General features: G+C 42.3%; 1 protein-coding gene across 3 annotated transcripts in view; it reads right to left on the reverse strand.

Annotated features, from left to right (window-relative positions):
* Nucleotides 1-465: 465 nt before the first annotated feature.
* Nucleotides 466-20389, reverse strand: part of LOC127663731 (protocadherin alpha-4) — a 213887-nt gene continuing 193963 nt past the window's right edge. For all 3 annotated transcript variants that reach the window (XM_052155424.1, XM_052155425.1, XM_052155423.1), the window contains one exon: nucleotides 466-3128. In XM_052155424.1, the coding sequence (XP_052011384.1) occupies nucleotides 2818-3128 (311 nt within the window). In that variant the 3' untranslated portion in view covers nucleotides 466-2817. The remainder of the gene's footprint in view (nucleotides 3129-20389) is intronic.

Here is a 20389-nt window from a genome sequence, read left to right on the forward strand (position 1 = left end):
TGTGTGGTATGTGTGGTGTGTGTATGTGTGTGGAGTGTTGTGGAGGAATGGGGAGATGAGGGGTGTATGAAGTGTATAAAGTGTGTGTGTGATATGTTGTGGGTGTATGTGAGTGTATGTATGGTGTGTTGTGGGCATGTGTATGTGATTACTTGGCTTCCTAATTGCAGAGAGGTACAAGGGCTAAATAAGTAATTAAGATGGCTGAGGAGAGGGTCTCTAATGATAAAAAACGATTTACTACAGTTCTTGTCAGATTGAAATAGCAAATCGGGAAGTGACTATCCCTCTCCTGGCTGTGATGCATGACTCTAGATTCCACCCGTGTTTGCTTCAGTGATAAACAAGATCCAGGAACCGGCCTGACTCTTCCGCAGCAACAGGTCATGATCATTGGTGTACCGAGTTCTCCTACTCTTCTACTTAGAAATGACCACCATTGCTTTCACACCACCATTTCCATTTATTAGCAAGAACAGAGGAAATACCAATAGCACCAATTAAAAATGAATCCACATGACGTGTTTTATCCTTACAGCTGTAATAACTAATAACTAACACGAATTGGAAAGCACTTCATACGTTTAAAAAGTGCTGTACATACACATTATCGTTATCATCATTAATAAATTATAGCCCGATTCTCCTAGTTCAAAAGGCACGTAAGGTCAGTTACATGGGCTTCAGTGGGGCAAAATGATCACAACCTACAATGTAGCAATGGTTCACATGTGCTGTCAACGAGTTTTACCCCATGCAATCCTGCAGAGCTGAAGTTACACACCCTTCAAAATATGGGAGAATGAAGCTAAAGTAGACAAGACAAGTTTTTTTTTTGAAATTCTATTCCTTTTAAAACAGACTCCTACCTCTTTTATATGCTTTTAAATAGATAATATAATTAATCAAACGTCTAAGTTGTGCACAACGAACTTAAAATGTCTTATTTATGGTAACAGTAAATTTTATTACTTTCTATGAGCTGATATTCCGGATAGCATTTCAAAACAGTCTGCAAATTCAAAGAGGTCAGATTGGTACAATTTTGTGCTTGCATACCTTCAGGGACTTTCTTCAGTATTTATTCCAGAATTCTTACTAGGAAAAAAAAAACAGCTTTATCCATTTTCCCTTGCCAGCAGGAGTCTTGGCAAGAGACAGCCCTTGGCTGACCATAAATAAAATTCCTTGAATCACCAGCATCTTGATTTAAGAAAGAAATTTTACTGTCTTTCATACACAAAAGCTGATTAACAATGGTTTAAAAAAAACACTATTCCACTTTTCCACAGGTGTACAAAAGGAAATATAATGGGCTTACATTCAACAATAAAGCTTAAAGTTCACTCTAGGTAATAGTTGCATTAACATTCACATACACAAGCACAGAGTAAGTATATCTCAGGAGTCTTATAATAGCATACAGCATACATATGGGAGATTGATTCAGGTAACATCATAGGTGTTAGTAAGGTTAGCAATTCAGAGTGTTATAGAAAAGGAAAACTAAACAAGGCGAAGGTGTAGGCTAGCACACCGAGACAACCACAGAATCAGAGGAATGAAAAGTCTGCTCACTGTGTGCATGAGAAAACAATATTTTTCTTCAGTTTCTGGGTCTTGATAGAGTGGGTTAGAGAAGGTTGTGTAATCAAAGTGCACATCATTTTTCTTAGAAAAGAGAGAAAGATCCTTGTATCTAGTAATTAACACATGCAAGAGGCAGCCCCAGAGTGACCTGAAAGAGTAAAGCTGTGATTGGCAGGTGGCCGGTATAATACAGATGTTCCAGGCAATTCTCTTAAAGCACTTCTGTAGCAGCAATGGTCATTTCAAATGGCTGTAGTCTGGATTCTCTTTTGAGGGAAGGTTGGGGAGAATTGTATTCGTCATATTTCTTTAAAGATTTATAGCTATAGACTTTCTCTTTTTAAATAAATCTATCAAAACAACAAACAGCATAAAGTGAGGTCTTGGGTTTTTCTTTTGCTTTTGCATATGTGTTGTTGGAAAAGGATGCACCCTTTTCATAAACATTGTGTGCAAAAGAATTTTTAATAGCGTGAGCACAAGGACATGTACGGGAAACACATCAGATCTGCTTCTGTTGCCCTGGCTAACCGTCTGGTTAAACACTTGCATAATGCAGGTTTTGAATATAGTGATATTACAGCCACAGACTTGAGGGACTCCTAAAGCTTTGTCAGTGGGAATGGTTTTGTCTGCTAGAGGATGACCGCCATACCTCCAGTTGAGAGATTGAGAAAGTCTGGTCCTTTTAAGTTCCATATTTCCCCCTCCAGATCTCTCAGTGTTTGTGTGCCTTTGATTCCCAGCCCTTCTTGTGTTAACTAGTCTAATCTGGACCATCCCAGCCAATATCAGGCTCTCAACACTCTTGGTAGCCACACATACCCAGTGACCACAAACATCCAACTGCTCAACCTGAATACCTTTCAACCTGCCCTGCAAATATCATCAAGACAGGATGCTTGAAGCACGGGGCAGAGAGTCCAACTCTCACTGGCGGGGCTGGGAAGCTCCTCCTTTGCGGCAGGGGAGAAAGGAAACCTGGGTCTGCTTTTTAGGTTCTGAAAACAAGCCAGAGTGGAGAGAGAGAGTTAACACCAGACTTAGGAAAGCTTTTAAGACAAAACCTGTTAAATGCGATCAAGACAGACACAGGGAACTTTCTGCAGATATCTGAGGTCTCTAAGAGGGCTCATGTCATAGGAGAAAGGAGCAGGGAGTTGCTACATGGGAGAGATTTGCCATTATTACAAAAACTGGCTAAGTGGCTTGTTTCCATGGGTGGCCTCACTGGTCACTGTTGTCCGTCGTGCTGTTCCCTTTCTCTTTTTTCTCCTGGGACTTGTTACCCTTCTTCTTTTTCTTCTTTTTCTTGGTCTCCTCCTTTTTGCCGAAGGTTATAAAATCGCTTTTGTCAATTTGGTTGTTAGCAGGCTCCTGCCGGATGGAGATGATTGCAGGAGATCCTGGGATAATGAATTTGTCTGGCAACTCACCGGGACCGGACTGTTTGGGGTTGCCTGGTCCGTATTTAAAGGTCCAGCTGTTGCTGTTGACACCAGCGCCCACCGGAGGGGACACCTCTCCTGCCTCAGGTTCTGAAAGACAAAGCATCACAAATCAACAAGAGTGAAACTATGCCCTTCCTTATTCCATACACAAGTGGGAGAAATTGCCAGTGTCTGGAAACAATCAGCACGGCAGATTTTCTTACCACAGGGCCCACAAATCTAGTTTTCTAATAACATGGTTTTGACTCTTTGGGAAGAGTTTCCTGAAAAACACAGCTGTGGAAACGTGCCTGGGAACAAGACAGGAGATATCCAAGCTTAAAGCAGAAAATGCTACTTTCAGTATATTGATGGTGTACATGTTTATTTTCACTCTTTTCTGTTATTTTGTTTTTGGGGTTTGGTTTGGTTTTGTTTTATTTCTAAACAGGTTTTCTCTGTGTAGTCCTTGACTGTCCTAGAACTCTATCTGCAGACCAGGCTGGCCTCAAGCTCAGGGATCCCCCCTACCAATGCTTCCTGGGTGCTAGGATTAAATGTGTGTGCCTCTGCCATCTGTCTTATTTTCTCTCTTAATTCTGCCCAAACTATAAGTGGACGGTTTGAATCAACTGTCTGCCTTAATTCTGTGGATAAGATGGAGATGAAATGGGAAGAAGTCGGGTATAGAAATCACTTCACAATAGAAGAGGATGAAATCCTGCTGTAACCCAAATCTATCTGTTTGCATCAAGAATTCCAATTTCATTCCCAAGGCAAGCTTCCTTGCCCAGAGTGGTCACAGTCTATGTACACCAAGGCACATGCAAAATATTGTGGGACTACAGAGGAGAAAATTGTTAATTGTTTGGAGAAGGTTATGTGGGAATGTAGATGTAAAGTGATGTTTGCTCTGAGCCTGCGGAAATGTCTATGGAGCCTCAGAGGTGCCATAAAGTGTCATGGCGGCTTAGAAGAGAAGCCGAAGCTGCAAAGGGAGAGGGATGGCCTGCCCGGAAAGGTGACTCAAGGAGCCATGACACAGTAGCCTTTGACATCGTGACAGTGTTAATGCTCCTGGCTCTACTCTTTTGGGGACTCACAGAAAGGTCAGTCAAATAACTTGTCTATGTTCCTCTGCATGTTAGGGTTGTTCACACCTGGTATTGCCATGCCTTCCTTCCAACCATTTCCTTGGCGTCCCTAAGTGCTGCTATTTTGAACATTGTACACACCAAGTTTTCTATAGTATTCCCTAAACCAATAGTCACATTTCATTCTTGTCCATCAAACCCCTCAGAAGCGTTTGTCACTTCCTTTTTGAAACAATGACTCATGATTCGCGTCATGTACGAGAGTAATATACCCCACGGGATCTTAGCATTGGTCTAGGTTTCTGTGACACTACAGATTAAAATGAAAGTAAGGGGAGAGAAAGAGAAAGAAAGAGGAAGGGAGGGAAGGGGAGCGGAGGGAGGGGAGGGAGGGAAGAGACCAGCTACATTTATTCCATGTAGACATAGAAACACTAAGGGGCTGGAAAGTTCTCCAATAAATGGCTCTAAATTGAATTTCATAGGTTTCAATAAAGAGCAGTGAATTTTTAGACAAGTGACAAAACAAAAGAATGAACTGTCTATTCCTCAAGGACGGCAGCTTAAATTGTAAATGGCAACTGGTTAGTACAGGTTGTTACTATAGGTTCAAGTCCAGGCCAAATCCAACGTTAGCTGTTACGTTGGTGGTTACCTTAAGTTCTCCCTAGTGTGTTTACAAGCATTTTTTGTTTGTTTTAGCAAATCTTTGTTTTTCTTTTAGAAAAGCAAAAATGGAGTCAGAGAGATTGTCTTCCTCTTCCATATGTTGCGGATGTATCCTTGGGTCAACACAGAATATTCTCCTGACATTCCGATTTTTTTAACCAGGTTCCTTACACGGTCCTCCTCACCTATGGCATTTGATGGATTTTGTCTATGACTCTTGTCTCTATTTTATCTCTATACTCTCTTTTTAGAGTCTCAGCCCTGCTTGGGGACATAAATGACCATCTAAATATAAAAATAAAGTCAAGCATAATAGCACATGCCCATATTCCCAGTATTCAGGAGGCTGGAGCAGAAGGATGGAAACGTTCAAAGACAAACTGGACTGTTACAAGCTCAAGCACAGCCTTGAACTATCTCGAATAAAAATAAATGTATAAATAAATATACTAATCAGAGAGATACAGATTTTGATGTAAAGTTCCTATCCCTCTATGCTTCAATCTCCTATATCCAACTGCCTCTTCCATGTCTCTACTTACAAATTTCAAGAAATGGCAAACTGAAAAATAGAATCTAAAATCAAGCTTTTGATTCCTCCCTTATATTCCTGTCTAAATCTTTCCAGTCTCAGCATAGAAGATCTAATCGACCCTGTTGTTCAAGCCAGGATGTGCAGAGCTATACTTTGTTTTCCTTTATTGTCCACTCTTTACAATGCATTGCCAAGACTTACTACTGATGTCTCCTAAGGACATCTGACTCTGTTTTCTCCCCATGTTCCTTCTTTTCAGGACATCATAATCTTTTCTATTAACCAAAGCAACAGCTCTCCCCACTCTGCTTTCTGGCTTCCTCTTGGTCCCTCTTTAATCTCCCACATTGTAGCCAAATTATCCGTATTCTTTAAAGTCCTCCAGTTTTAAAAATGGAAGTAAAATTCTTTAAAATAGAAATCAGATGAGATCACTCTCCCACTTAAAATTATTCAAAAGCTGTCTACTGCTTTGACTGGGGAAAAGAAGACTCTTTTCATATGGTTTATAAGAACCATGAATAACCTGTAATATGGTGTCTTTAGTCTCTATCCATGAGGCTGTTTTGCCTCAAGATCCTGAAAATATTAGGTAGAGTCTGAAGACTTGCACTAAGCCTTGGGAAAATAAGATGTTTTCAGTGCAAAGCCTCTCCAAGATTCTTGTTGGAGGATGCATCGTAAAGTATAACAGTGATTTTAGAAGAGAAACCAAAGCCTTCTCAAGTGACCTCCCTTTCATTCTTTAAAAATTCCATTTAAAAAATGTTTTTATGCATGTCTTGCCTGCATATGTATCTGTGTTCCATGCATGTGTATGGTACTGGAGAAAACCAAAAGAGGTTGTCAAATCCCCTGGAACTAGAGCTAGAGATGGTTATGAGTAATCTGCCTGCTGGGAATTGAACACTGGTCCTCTTAGCTACTGCTCTTAACCACTGATCTATCTCTTCAGCCCTTCCCTCCATTCTTATCATGAATTCCACCATTCTTCTAGTATGTGATGAGATGCTGTCCCTTCAGAGAACTATTCTATAATCATTCAGGCCAAGCTGCACCCCCTTCACCCAGTAGAATCTACTTCTGCAAGGTTTACAAAGGCAAGATATATAGACATAGATATGTTCACCAATATAACCAGTGCCTAGTATAATTCCTGGCCCCTTCATGTATATAAATACTTGTTAAGCGAATGGATGAAAGGGTTATCGTAAAAATCAGAACTGGTACCAACTCTGGTAGACCAAATGAGTTTATACTGATGATATTTTTGAAGTCCAAATAGGAAATGAGGTAATGCATACAAAGTGGCAATCCTGATGCTCAGCACAATGTAAGCTCCATAATTGGTATCTCATATGAATATGAATACACACACATGCACACATGCACACACCCATGCACACATACACACACACATACATACACACACACACACACACAATCACAGCGCTTGGGACTAGGGGAGCTAGATAGAGTTCAAGTTAACAGCAAGCAGGAAAGAGGGCAAACAGGCAGCTTCCTTCTTTCCTAATTCCTTTTCTTATAGCACAATTCCCTTGGCAGAGTTAATGCTACGGCATTCCAGGGATAGGGCAAGAGAGGCTTACCCCAGCTCTGAGGCTAAAACTAATTTCTTTCCTATAAAATAATCCAATCTTCAGCTTAGCTCAGCCAGGATTTACGTTATCAATATTCAGACACAGGCTCGGACTCTGAAAGACTAAGAGAAAAAGGAGTGGGGAGGGAGGGGGCGTCTCCATTTTCGTTTTGAAATCCAAGGCCTTTCACAGCTAAGCTACTGGTTTGCTTCTGAGACACACCACCTGTCTCAGTCTAATCTATCTATCTATCTATCTATCTATCTATCTATCTATCTCATCTATTTTAGTTGAACAAGGTCTTGCTAAGCTGAGACTCAAACTATTGTAGCCTAGGCCGTCCTTGAATTTACATTCCTGCCTGAGATTCCATTATAGCTGGGATTACAGGCCTGTGTCACTATGCCTTTAAAAATAAAAATTTAAAGAAATGCAACTGGGGATTAAACCTAGAACCTTACACACACTACATAAACAATCTGCCACTGGGCTATAACCTCCGCCTGGAGAAATGTTTTAAAACTGTTTGAAAGCCTCGGATTTGGTGTCCAGAACTAGGTTTTAGTGCCACTAGCGTTTAGCTGCCCTTACAAAATCCCAGAACGGAACATTTTCTGGCCACAGCCAGGACTCTACATGAGGGCTCTCTTGCAGTCAGTCACCCAGAGATCTAGAGCTCAGAGATAGCTTCTTTCTGTGGAGGTAAAGGACATGAGTGGCCCTGGGTACTAGCCTAGGGAAGCCTTTCAGCCAGCCCACCTGCCAGGAGCTAATTGACCTCTTTTATGTTTCAGTAAGCTTCCTTTGCCTTTGCTGGCTGTCTTGGTTTTTAACTGACTCAGCCTTTAACTCTGAAGAGGCAGCCAGAGAGCTATTCAGGTACACTGTCCACATGTTCAGCTTCTGTGGAGCAGGAAACGGTGTGGGCTCTCCAGGACTCCCCAGGCACTGCGCTGTGAAGGAGTAAAAACGATGAGGAGTCGAGTCAGTGAGGGAGTCAGTGAGTATTAACCTATTCTGGTCTCCTCCTGTAAGGCAAACACCTCCGAGGGCTTCAGCAGCATCTGCGTTGTTGACTCACTGAAGTGAAAGCTCAGCTTAAGGATCTGATGAGACAGCCATCCCTGACCTCCTACTCAGATTTCTTTTTGAGCCAGGGAACTGAAGATCTCTGCCTGTTAAATGTTGTGCCTTTCAAGAAGTTCCAAAGATATAATTCCTTTTGAACATGATAAGAGGAGATACAGCACACTCAACTTGCAAGCGAGTCCAAGCAAATGGTCCACCAAGGAAATCTCTCTTCTTTTAGAGATACCTCCTCTTCTCCTTAGAGTTCCTACAAGGCCCCTCCTATTATTCCCAGGGACCTCCCAGGCAAGCACCTGGGCCAAGACTCCAAAGAGTTGGAGTTTGAAGTCAGGCTAAGCCACCTAGTGAGACCCTACTTACAGTTTTTAAATAGTAAAGGGTTAGGAGTGTTGGTATTCTGTCTAAGCTCCACCTCACACCTACCTGGCAATAGCCTGGTATGCCCCGCCCCATAGATCTGGCCCACTATAAAAGGGGCTACTTGCCCCTCCTCTCCCTCTTTTGCTCTCTGCTCTCCCACATACTCTCACCTCTCTGCCCCTTGGGCTCTCCTCCCCCCTCTCTCCACGTGGTCATGGCCGGCCTCCACTCCACTTCTCTACTCTCTCTCTCTCTCTCTCTCTCTCTCTCTCTCTCTCCCTCTCTCTCCCACTAACTCCCATCCTCTGCCCTGAATAAACTCTATTCTATACCATGTCTGTGTGTGTGTGGTTCCCCAGGGGGAAGAGGTGCCTGGACAAGGGCCTGCCTGGGCACCCCTTCCCCCACACCACCGTGCCACACTCCCTTAACCCCCAATCCTCTCTTTTTAAGCCCCTTCAAGGAGTATAGATGTATTAATATATAGATGTATATGTATTAATATATAGATGTATTAATGTTCTCTTGCTTAAAATGCAGAAGGCAAGGCCCTGAGTTCAATCCCCAATACACGCCCCTCCCCCAATCCAAATAGGTGGACTTCTAAGATCCTAGAAAGAGAATATAAGAAACATCAAGCCCACAGGAGGTTGGATCCTTAGGAAGAGCCATTCCATATATTCAAATGACAACTCAAGATTTAAAGTTTTAGTAAAGTAGGACCATAAAAAAAAAAAAGTTTGGCTTTCTTCCTTCTCTCCCTCCTTCCCTCCCTCTCCCTCTCTCCCTCTCCCTCCCCCCCCTCTCTGGTCCTGGCCAGTTTCTTTACAACTTGAAAATTAGAACAACATGCATTTTTTCAAAAGTACAAATCTTCCTTTTTATTTTAAAAACTGCTTTCTGGAAGTAGCTAGCCAGCAACTTCGTGTAATCCTATAATCCACTTGGGCACTGTCCAGGGGTCTCGGGGGAAATCCCTATCTCTCCTCTTTCATGCTAAGTCTGGCTGCATAGGTTCATGGCATTCTTCAGAGACCAAGAACAACTGGGGACTAAAAGGCAGGGGAGGTTCTTTAGACGTTGTGGTCCATGACACTCCTGTAAATGTTTCCCCAAAGCCCCATGCTGAACTGCAAGAAATAAAAGGGGAGACAACGAGAACTAAAAGAAATAGATACTGCGAACATCTGTGCCTGTTTTGCAGATGAAGGGCCTAAGGACCAGTTTTGGACACATGATTACTAACCGGTGTGACCTGGCACTAGGATCGAGGCAGACTGCAGAGGCACATTCCGAACTGTGTATCAAGGTCGTTTGATAACATAAAATATAATACATGTACAGGAGTTGTTCCGACTTTCTGTTTTGTTGCCATCTTGGAGAGGCAGAGAGGCAGGCAGGGGCCTCTGAGCTAGAATCTGCTGAAAGGAACAGAGGTGGGGGAAGGGTGCGGATGTGAGGCTGAGGAGTCAGGAAAATCACAGCTCAGCCTCCAGGTTTCAGGCCCTCCCACCCCCACTCCCCCCACCCCCGTCTCCCCATTCATCCCTTTGTTACCATCTCTGGGATTCAGCGCGGAGGTTAATAAAGAGCTTCCAGAAAACCCATCATTGTGATTAAAGCCGAGGACTATCTTGCCAGACAGCACTTTGGAGCCTGCCTACCGCCCACTCTGATCTGTCAGGGCACCCAGCAAAGGCTATTAAATGATTACAGGCGCTTCCGGCCCAGCCAGCCAGCTACCCTGGACTGTTCCTGCTCTGGGGTGGGCGGCTACTGCCGCCGTTCCCGCGGCTGAGGGAAGAGTCTAGTCACCAAAGGCTCTGCCTGGGGTTTGCACGGAATATACAGAGGCTTGGTGCTCAGTGCCACTCCGCCTCTCCCTCTCCGTAGCTGCTTCTGCCACCCGCACCACAGACACTGTCAGTGTATTCTTTCAGGCAGCCCTGATTTCCTTGTGTTTTCTAGTTTTGAGCATCCGGCTCTTGCCCCAGTCCTGTTTTCAGAATTTAGCACAAGTTGTGTACATGCTCGTTCTGACTAAAGGGAGAAACAAAACAAAAAAATCTACACTCAAACTGCTGGAAAAAACCAAAAACAAAAAAACGGGCTATAGGAGGAAAACATCCTCTCCTCTCCGCCCGCCTAGCTTCCCACCTTTATTTGGTGGACTGACGGGAGAAGCACCGCCCCTCAGCTGCTGATCAATTGCACAAACGTACAACATGTTCACAAAACACCGGAAGAATCCGAGTCTGAAATCTGAATCCTGTCCGAGATCAGAAAGACAAAAGAAAGGCTACAACCACCTGGGGACCAACCACCACGTCCTTCATTTCTCTACTGCTGCTTGGTTCTGACAGTGGACACATTAAAAATTCCCACAAAAACAAATGCCAGCATATATTCTCGAGCTCTACAACACTTGAAACTTTGTTACCAGGATACCTAGCTACATGGTGTAAATTACGATGTTCCAGATATCTTTTATTATCTTCAGTCCTCTCTTTTCATTTGTAAAATGGGTAATAATAGCAGTTGTTGGGAGATTAAATGTAATTCTTCTTAAAGAGTTTTTTATTTTGTGCCTGGCACAAAGTAAAAAACCCCATTAACTCTTACTTGCTAGTAAGATAAGAGAAACAGAAAATTCACTCATTTTTTAAAGGACTATTGAGTTCTTACCATGAGCCAGGCAGTTTATTAGTGCATTTTGCATAAGTGTATTTATCTGACTAATTTTAAGTTATTATAATTAATTAAATTTATTTAAATACGGATTTAAATAATGTTTTATTTTTCAGATAAACATCTGAAGGCTTAAATTATAGCACGCTGATTTGCTCCGAATCACACAGGAATCTGGGAATGAAGCTGAAAAATCATTCTCTTGATGGCCCTTGGGTCAGTAGGACAATGGCTTCTCCTTTGAACAGACACACCTTGCAAAGCCTGGTAGTGTGCTGTGTGTGTGCCTGTGTGCTTGCATGTGTGTATGCGAGTGTGTTAGGGGTAGAACTGCTCTAGATTCACGGGCCTAGCTTTTTGATCTCTGATAGGAAATCAGACTAGACAAGTGAAAGGCTGATCCCCAGGGGTCACCAGAAATGACACTCCTGGTGTTTCGCTTTCTTTGAGTGGGATGAGCTGATCTGGAAAAAGATTCTATGACTGTTTGGTGCCTTGGGCCACAGCTGGGCTAATTTTCAGTAATCTTGCTGCGGAAGAGAGAAATACAGTTGGCATATTTTTAAAGCCACAGCTCTCGCCTTTGTGCCCAAAATAACTCTGCCATTTCTAGGTTAAGAGTATAAAGGCATCACGTGCTCCAAATCCTGATTCAAACATTGGAAACATCAAATCAAACTTCTTCCAATGTCTTCAACAGCCCAGCCAGGGCTCAAGCTGCCTGCTTTCGGTTTTATTTCCTGGCTGCTTAGGTTCTCTAGGATCTAGAAAAAGGAATTTCCCTTTGTAGCATTTCTTCTCAAAAAAATTATTCCACACTCCTCCATGGCAGCTGGCTATTGTACCCTAAGGGACAATGCTTAGAATTCAGATTCTTCAGGATTGGGTCACAGATTTGACTAAGGATCTCATCCTCACTACTCCCATGCTGTAAAACCTTGAGCAGTCTCCTGACTCTCTCAGCGCCTACCATTTTCATGGGCAAAACTAAGATGACAATATCCACCTAATGGGATTGTGAGCATTAAAAGAGACAGGGCTCATAAATTACAGAGAATAATGCCTGGCACCAGGAGACACTGCAATAAAGAATAATTATCATTAGTACATATACTGCTGTTAACTTATTTCTGTGGGCAGTGCTTCCAAGAAATCTTCCCTCCAGGGACCCTCATCCCAGAGGGTCTGACCTTCTCAGGGGTCACTGAGGATGACCTTTCCAGTTTAGAAGTGGCTGGGAAGGAGACAGTGATTTTTCAGGGGCCTCTGGAAGTGATTGCCTAGTTAGACTTGGTAGAAAGCTCTCTAGATTAAGTATCAATAGGCCTGGGACACTGGACAGTAGTGACACAAGCCTCTAATCCAGCACTTGGGAGGCAGAGGAAGTCAGATCTCTGTTAGTTGCAGGCCAGCCTGGAACTTGGTCTAAAGAACAAGTTCTAGGACAGCCAAAGCCTTGGGTTCAAACATCAACAGCACTATTCTTTCTTCTCATGTCTTCTATACTATTTTTATACCATTGCTTTGATGGTTTCCATCTGTAAAACAGATAAAATACCTTCTTCTCAGGAGCTTTATTACTTATGCCACTAAATATTTATTTACAACAAAGTGGTCATTATAGCAGGCGATAAGAAGGTGAGTATGTGTTAGGAAGGTGAATACAGACAGGTGTCCTATTTCTGAAGAGTTACAGTGTAGTGGGAGAATTAGGTGTGTATGTGCATTTTACGGTAGAATAACTGGCATAAAGATAGTGCTCACCTTCCTAGAGGAAGTGAAATAGTTTGTCACTAACAAGTAAATTTTCTCCTCTCTCTGCTCCAGTATTCTTAATGTTTCTTAATGATAGCATTACTGTAAAGTTGTCATTTTTATACCCCATGACCTCACAATTCTACTTCTAGAAATACGCCATACATGGATATTAGTGAAAATGTATAAGAAAAAAATGTATAATGAAAAACTTGCATTGTTTACAAATAAAGATACTAAAGAGGGAAACTGGGTAGAAATATTTTGAATTACAGGCCTACAACTTAGTACTATCTGCCTTATTAAAGAACGAAGTAGACTGAGGGCTGGAGAGATGGCTCAGTGGTCAAGAGCACTGGCTGCCATTCCAAAGGACCTGGGTTCAGTTCCCAGCACCAGCATGGCAGCTCACACATGCCCGTGGCGATTCACAGCTGTCTGTGTGATTCCAGTTCTAGAAGATCCGACACGCTCACACGGACATACATGTGGGCAGAACATCCATGCACATAAAATAAAGAATAAGCAGGCCTACTGTACTGACGTATGCATTTGTTAAACACGCAAACATATAAAAATGTATTGTAAAAAGCCACACATGAGTTATACACTAGTGTGCATAGCAAATCCCACTTCGATTTATAAAAAGCATACACATTATAGAACTAAATAAATGTTTTAAGGGCTTGATGGGGTGAACTCTAATGCAAACTACAGACTGTAGGTGATAAGGATTAATCAGTCTAGTTGGACCCTTAGCAGCCTGTCTACCTCTCTGGAGCAGAGTGCCTCCCCACAGGGAGGAATGATCCTGCATGTGAGAGGGGCCACTATACTTCCTGCTCTATTTTGCTGTGAACTGCTCTAAAACACAAAGCTTGTTAGCTGAAGCTGGTGCTACACACCTGTCTTCCCTGCACTTGGGAGGCAAAGGACAGCAGGATTAAGGTTTAAAGTCCACCCTGGGCTACACAGCAAGTTGTCCTAGGATGGTTAGCCTTGCTACATAAAGAGATCCTGCATTAAATAAGTAAATAAAATTTATTAATTAAAAAGTATTTGGAGGGTGGGCACAAAATTGCTAACACTGACTGCTTCACTGAAGAGGTACAGTTGCGAGAAAGGCATTTTTATGCAAACAGTAGCATATAGTTTAATATACACCAACAATATAAATAATTGTCTTTTATCTTTAAAATTTGTATGCGCATCCTAGGAGATGAGTGCCACACTACGGATAGTACCAGTTATTGGGCAGGTAGAGAATGAGGCATTGCTCACAGGTTTTTTTTCATAGCAAGGACCTATTTCATACCTCGGAGTGCCTCATGAAAATGGGGGAGGGGTCGTTAAGAAATTAAGAGCATCAAGGAGAAGGATTTAGTGCAGATATGAGAGAGAGTACAACCAGAGTTACCTGAAAGCGTCGGGACGTGAGAGGAGAGAGAGGGGAAGAGCGAGAGAGAAAGAGAAGAGAACCAAGAGAAAAAAAAAAGAGGCCTGGGGCGGGCCAAGAAAGCTCAAGGATTATATGGGAATCAGAAGCTGGGGGAGGGGAGGCGAAATCCCTGGGCGGGAGAGGTTTAGGGTCAGCTACGGAAGAGAAGCACTGGGTGGAGCCACAAGTGAGCCTAGAAGCCCGGCACGCGGGTTTTTTTTTTTTTTTTTTTTTGGTATGCTAATTAGACAACACAGTTAGCTATTTCCCCTAGGTTTCTTTGGGACCTAATAGTCACGTCTTTCTAAGCCTGTGAAACCAGCAAAGCTTATCTGGACCTAGAGCCGTGGCTGGCTGGTATCCTCCTCCAGCCCAGGGACAGTCTATTCCATAAGTGTTGCCACTCCCTGTGCAGTCCCACAGTGTGTGGGGCACATCATCATCCACCAGCACCACACACACACACACACACACACACATACACACACACACACACACAGGCACACACCAGTAAAGTATCCTGTGCCTTTGGTTGTACTCTGAAACTTTCTCCTCTACCCTCCCCCTCACATCGCAATCTGTGCTTCTCAGAATCTGGCAGCTGTCCCAGGCTCTGGGTTGCTGTGTCATTTCTCAGCCTCAAGCAACCATTTCTAGACAAGTAGTGATAGCTCTGCACTGAGGACATAAAATGGAGACTCTGTCAGAACACCACAGTAGCAAGATGACAGGAGCATGGAAGACCTTCGCCACCATCACCACCATTCAATCACAGCCATTTAATCTGGTAAAAATATTTCAGAGCCTATTTACCATGTGTCAGGCACTGTGGTATTTTAACTTGAATGAAACTGGTGGCATCTAAAATTCTTTTAAATTTTTTTGTTTTGTTTTGTTTTTGTCTTGTTTTTGCTTTATTTGTTTTTGGTGATTGACACAAAGCCATCCAGAGCAATCTTCATATATTGTCTAGTCTCCCTTGTTTTACATATTATTGCACAATTTGGTGACACCGAAGAGACTTTGGCACTATGGGGTTTACTAAACGGTGGTAATACAAAGTCAGCTTTAAACGCGGCTGCCTTCAGGATGCACACTTTCTTAGATATGATCACCCCAGGTCCCCCTCAATTGACTGAGAACACTCAGTCCAGTCCTGTGTGTGACTGTGGGAGACTGGGCGTGGAGGAAATGTTCATTTGTTTCCTCTTTACTTCCCTAGTGTAGCCAGCTAACATTCACAAACTTGATTTGAGGGAGGAAAAGGGCTTTGCTTGTTAGCTTCTTAACTCATTTTGACACCTCACAGCCTGATTTCTGAAGATTTGGTAGAACTGAGAGAACTGAAAAGCATTTTCAAAAAACAAACCCAGAGGCTCTACTGCCAGATAATTAAATTACCAGTTTTGTTTTTTCATTTTTTGTTTGTTTTTTTTAAATCAGTACTGAAGGCCCTATAAAATCCGGCTTCGTTTGCCTTTCTGTTCTGATCTCCTTTTTGCTTTCCTACCCTGTCCACCAAGGGCATGCTTCGTGGTCACCAAGATGATTAACTTCTCTGTTTTTTCATGTATCCTTTCCATTGCCTGAAATTTTCTTCCTCTCTCACAATTTCCATTCTGCTATATTATCATATTAAATGCCAAATAACACGAGACATAATCTCTAGATTCTCAATTCCATCTTCTAGGCTTCCATCACTCATGGCTTTAGAGACAGGATTTGTGTCTTGCAAAAATAACTTGGGGGAATCCTCTCAGAAAAGATGGACCAGCTCAGCTGACTTACATAAAGTTTATACTGAGTACAACAGAGTTAGACTTTCTGGACTGCCCCCTCCCTGTCTGTCCATGCATGACCAGGCTGTTTTTATCATATGATACTGTCATACGTCTATCCTTACACATTTATATTCTCCTATGTATTATTACTATTATTATTATTATTATTATTATTATTATTCATTGTTACACATGTAATTATTAAATATGACACATCTAAGATTTTAATCATATCAGCTGGATTAGAACCTGATCTGAGAGAGAACTTAATAAACAGCTGGTGATACTATAGACGATTCCTACCAAACTCAATATTGAAACCAAGCCAAGGAAAGCACCTCTGGAAAGAATTCCATGGCTTTGTCTATGCCAGGGCAGTGGAGGATAGAAAGAGAAAAGAAGAATAAATGAGAATTTTAAGAAAAAAACTTGATGCCGGTGTCCAGTGATGGAATTGAAGTAACCTGCCTGGGCCTCCTTGGTTGGTGTATCTTCCTAGTGCTTTTCAAACAGCCACTTAGAGGCTATTATCCTGGAGGCAAGGTTGTGACCCTGAGTGAGAAAGATCACAGAAGCTAATGTACACCTCCAAATCCCTGGATTCAAAGATAACACACCAAAAGAGCCATTCTCCCAAAAGAAATTTCCCAGAGGCGATTATGTGGAATCAGCTTATTCTTGGTCTAACACAAGGAAATTGAAGTAACAAGGACCACTGACTGACCAGTCCCACAACAGCAGACCTCGAGGACGGCACTGGACTGACATCTCAGTGCCACTCAGAACACACAGGATGCTGCTACTGAGGAGGCTAGGTAAGGGCTCCAAGGTCTTGTCACCATCAGCAGTGGGAAGAGTCAACTGCTCTCAGAGAGGCTTTGCAAGTGCCTTGCCTGTTACATCGTAGAAGAAACTGGTGTAGACTGAGGTTCTTGTGCAAGGTACACCTAAGAAACACACAGACCCCGGGAACATATAGGAACCCAGAGAATCAGGCCCCAATTACCCCATTCCTGTCTCTAATGGAGGAAAGCACTTTGAGGAAAACCTGGAAAGGTAAGGAAAACTGGATAAAGCACCTTTCCACCCTCCAGCTCCCAGTGTGCACACACACACACAAGGATCAGGTTCTTAATTCTTCTGTTATTCTTCAAACAAGTCCTGATTGTACATTTCCTTCCTTCCTCCTAAGCACAGATGCTAGAGGCAGACAAGACAGGCCACATGCACTGTTCCCTGGCATCACTTCATGAACAGTGACCTTTTTTAACTGCTACTACGCCCCATGATTACTCTTCTAGAAGATTCTTTGAGTGATGCGGGGCATGGGAGATTCCCAACCCTTAGAACAAGGTTCTTAAGCCAGGCGAACATCAGTCAGCATTAGGTTTCAACATGGTCATGTAGTGGGAACTATTCCCTTTTTGTCCAGAGAGAAGAGAATGCTCACCAGATGGGCTCTTCTTTCCTTTGGGTGATGGGCTCTAGAAAGAACTAGGAAGAAAGAGACCTTTAGCTCTATTCCTTTGTTTACTGTTCCTAGGAAATAACTGTTTATTCTGTTGGGGGAAGGGAGTATGGAAAGTCTGATTTTAAACGGACCATGCCAAGTGATTGGCAGTTACTATGTATTCACAACATACCTTCCCTAAATTCTCTTTCTCTTTTCTCCCCAACTTGTTCTCAGTAACCAATCAACCAGGACAGCTCTCCCTTCTCACCAAGGGAACTAGATACCTATTTTTTTTCATCCCTTTTGTTTTGGAAATTGGAGGCCCAATTTCCAAAGTATTTCTGATAGTAATCTACAGACTATTTTTGCCAATAACAACAATACTAACTTTGATCACTCAGCTCCTTGCATTTGTTTTTTACATGTTATATATTTATTATGTACTATTGTGTTGTATAATGTGGGGGTAGTGCACGCTACAGGTGAACACATGGGAAAAAAAGGAACAACTGTATGGAGTTGGCTCTCTCCTTCCACTTCCATGTGGGTTCTAGGAATCAAACTCAGGTTGCCAGCCTTGCAAGGGAGGCACTTCACCTGCTGAGCCATCACGTCAGCCTTGTATCTGCTCTTAATTCCCTAAGATCTGGAGAGAAAAGATGATTAAATACTCTCAATTAGAGCTAGGGCAATTAATAGCTCTCAAAAAGGATTTAAAGTCATATTCCTAATATAAATCTTAATTTACCTTCACCTTTATTAAACTATCTGCATGCACATGCATGCACACACATGTACACACACACACACACAGAGCCACCTCTGCTTGGACACCTAAGATCCTGTCATAGGTAAAATGATGAGCCCTTTCTCAAAGAGGACCTGTAAATGTGTTATACTGCATGATAAAAGTGATCTTAATCCTATATGATTAAAGATCTTAAGATAGATTATACTGGATTAGCTAGGTGAGCTCAGTGCATTTACAACATCCTTAGAAATGTGTGTGTGTGTGTGTGTGTGTGTGTGTGAGAGAGGGAGAGAGAGAGAGAGAGAGAGAGAGAGAGAGAGAGAGATGCAGATGCTACATTCTATATTGCTGGTTTTGAAGCTGAAATAAGGATCCAAATGTTTAGAAATGCAGACAGCCTCTAAATGCTGGAAAATGTAAAAACATGGGTCCTCTTATTTTTTAATGACTTTTGAGGGTCATGCTATACTACCCACCCTGGCCTGCAACTCCACATCTTCCTGCCTAAGCCTAATTCTAAGTGGGTTAGAATTACAGGCACCTATGTGCCTCCAGGCCCAGCATCTGGGAATCCTTCTAGGGAGCCTCTAAAAACATTGTGGCACTTCCAAGTCCATTATTTTAGCCAGTGAAGCCTATTTGGGGTTCTGATCTTCAAAACTGATAATCAAATTATATTGTTTTAAACTACCTCTTTTGTGTTAATTTGTTGTGATCTTTGGATACAGAGGTATAGTTTGTACCCTAAGGCAGAATGCTGCTGTGACAATTAACTGAAAATATAAAAGTGACTTTGGAATTAACCATTGGATAGAGTCTGGAAGAATTTTGAGAGATAGGATAGAAAAGGCTTCAACTTCTTTAGAGAGATTGGTAATAGAAATGGGTACTAATGATTCTGCTAGAGAAGACCCATAAAAATATAGGAAACATTATAAAGTAAGCATTTCCTAGAAAATACCTAAATTCTTGTGAATATACTATTCCTGCAAATATAAACATTGAAAGTGCCTGGTGTAGGGCTCAGATGGAAATATAAAATGTAAGACCCAAAAACGGAGGGTGCCCCAGCACCCCACGCCCCAGAAGGCAACACCCAAATCACTCACAAGAAACGGTCTAAATGCAATAACATGAGGATTTCTTTATTCCAGAATTCTGGGTTCCACAGCCATACACCACGCAGGGTTAGAGGACTGTGGACCACGAGTGCTGAATTGTGACAACTTTTATAAGTTTACGACAAAGCCCGCAACTCACAAACCAATCATTTCTGAGCATGGAGAGGCCCGCGAAATGTGAGCCAATTGATTTGTACCACTCCAAAGCTTTTAGGCCAATCAGTTCAGATTATCGGAGCCCGAGCTCATTGAACCAATTAGTTTCCTATTTTCTTGAATATCTATAGCTGTGTGAACACCTCCTGCATAGGGATAATGGCATAAGCAATTTACAGAAGCAAGATAAGCTTAGCCCATTTCCAGTTACCTTAAGGGGCTAAGATCACCTATTCAAGGCCTTTCTGCTAGCTCTAAACAAAGGGCGGGCTCTGGAATGTAACCTTTTACCTAGTTTCTAACAAAGCGAGATAGCATTTTAAACTTCTGACTTCTTGGGGTCATTAGAGTTAGGCTGTATTATTTTCTATCCTTTCAAAAACATGTTATTGGCGATTGAAGCAAAGTGGGTTAGAGTCTGGAATGTACCATGATTTAGCCCCATTTGTGACTTTGAGATATTTTAAGATATCTTAAGCCACAAAATTTATGTGAACTTGTGATAGCAGTAACTTGAAACCAGATAAACTTAGCCCATTTTCAGTTACCTTATGGGGCCAGGGTCACCTATTCAAGGCCTTTCTGCTAGCTCTAAACAAAGTACAGGCCACTGTAGCTGGCTGAGAGCTCAGACAACAAACCCTTCACCTGCCACACGAGACATGACAGGAACATGGTAAGTGAATAGGGTTTGGCAGTAGGAAGATGTGGGATGAAGTGCCTTTTTGGCATTGTATTCATTAAATAATTCAATAAATTTTTCTTAAGCATTCATTGGTGTGTGTAAGCCTTTTACTTGACACTGAAAATCAGCAAAAGTCAGCAAAACACTTTGATCAGCTGCGTGATGTAAGGAAATCACTTATTTCTTCTAAGCC

Source organism: Apodemus sylvaticus, chromosome 13 (genome assembly GCF_947179515.1).
Source record: "Apodemus sylvaticus chromosome 13, mApoSyl1.1, whole genome shotgun sequence".
Taxonomy (NCBI): Eukaryota; Metazoa; Chordata; class Mammalia; order Rodentia; family Muridae; genus Apodemus; species Apodemus sylvaticus.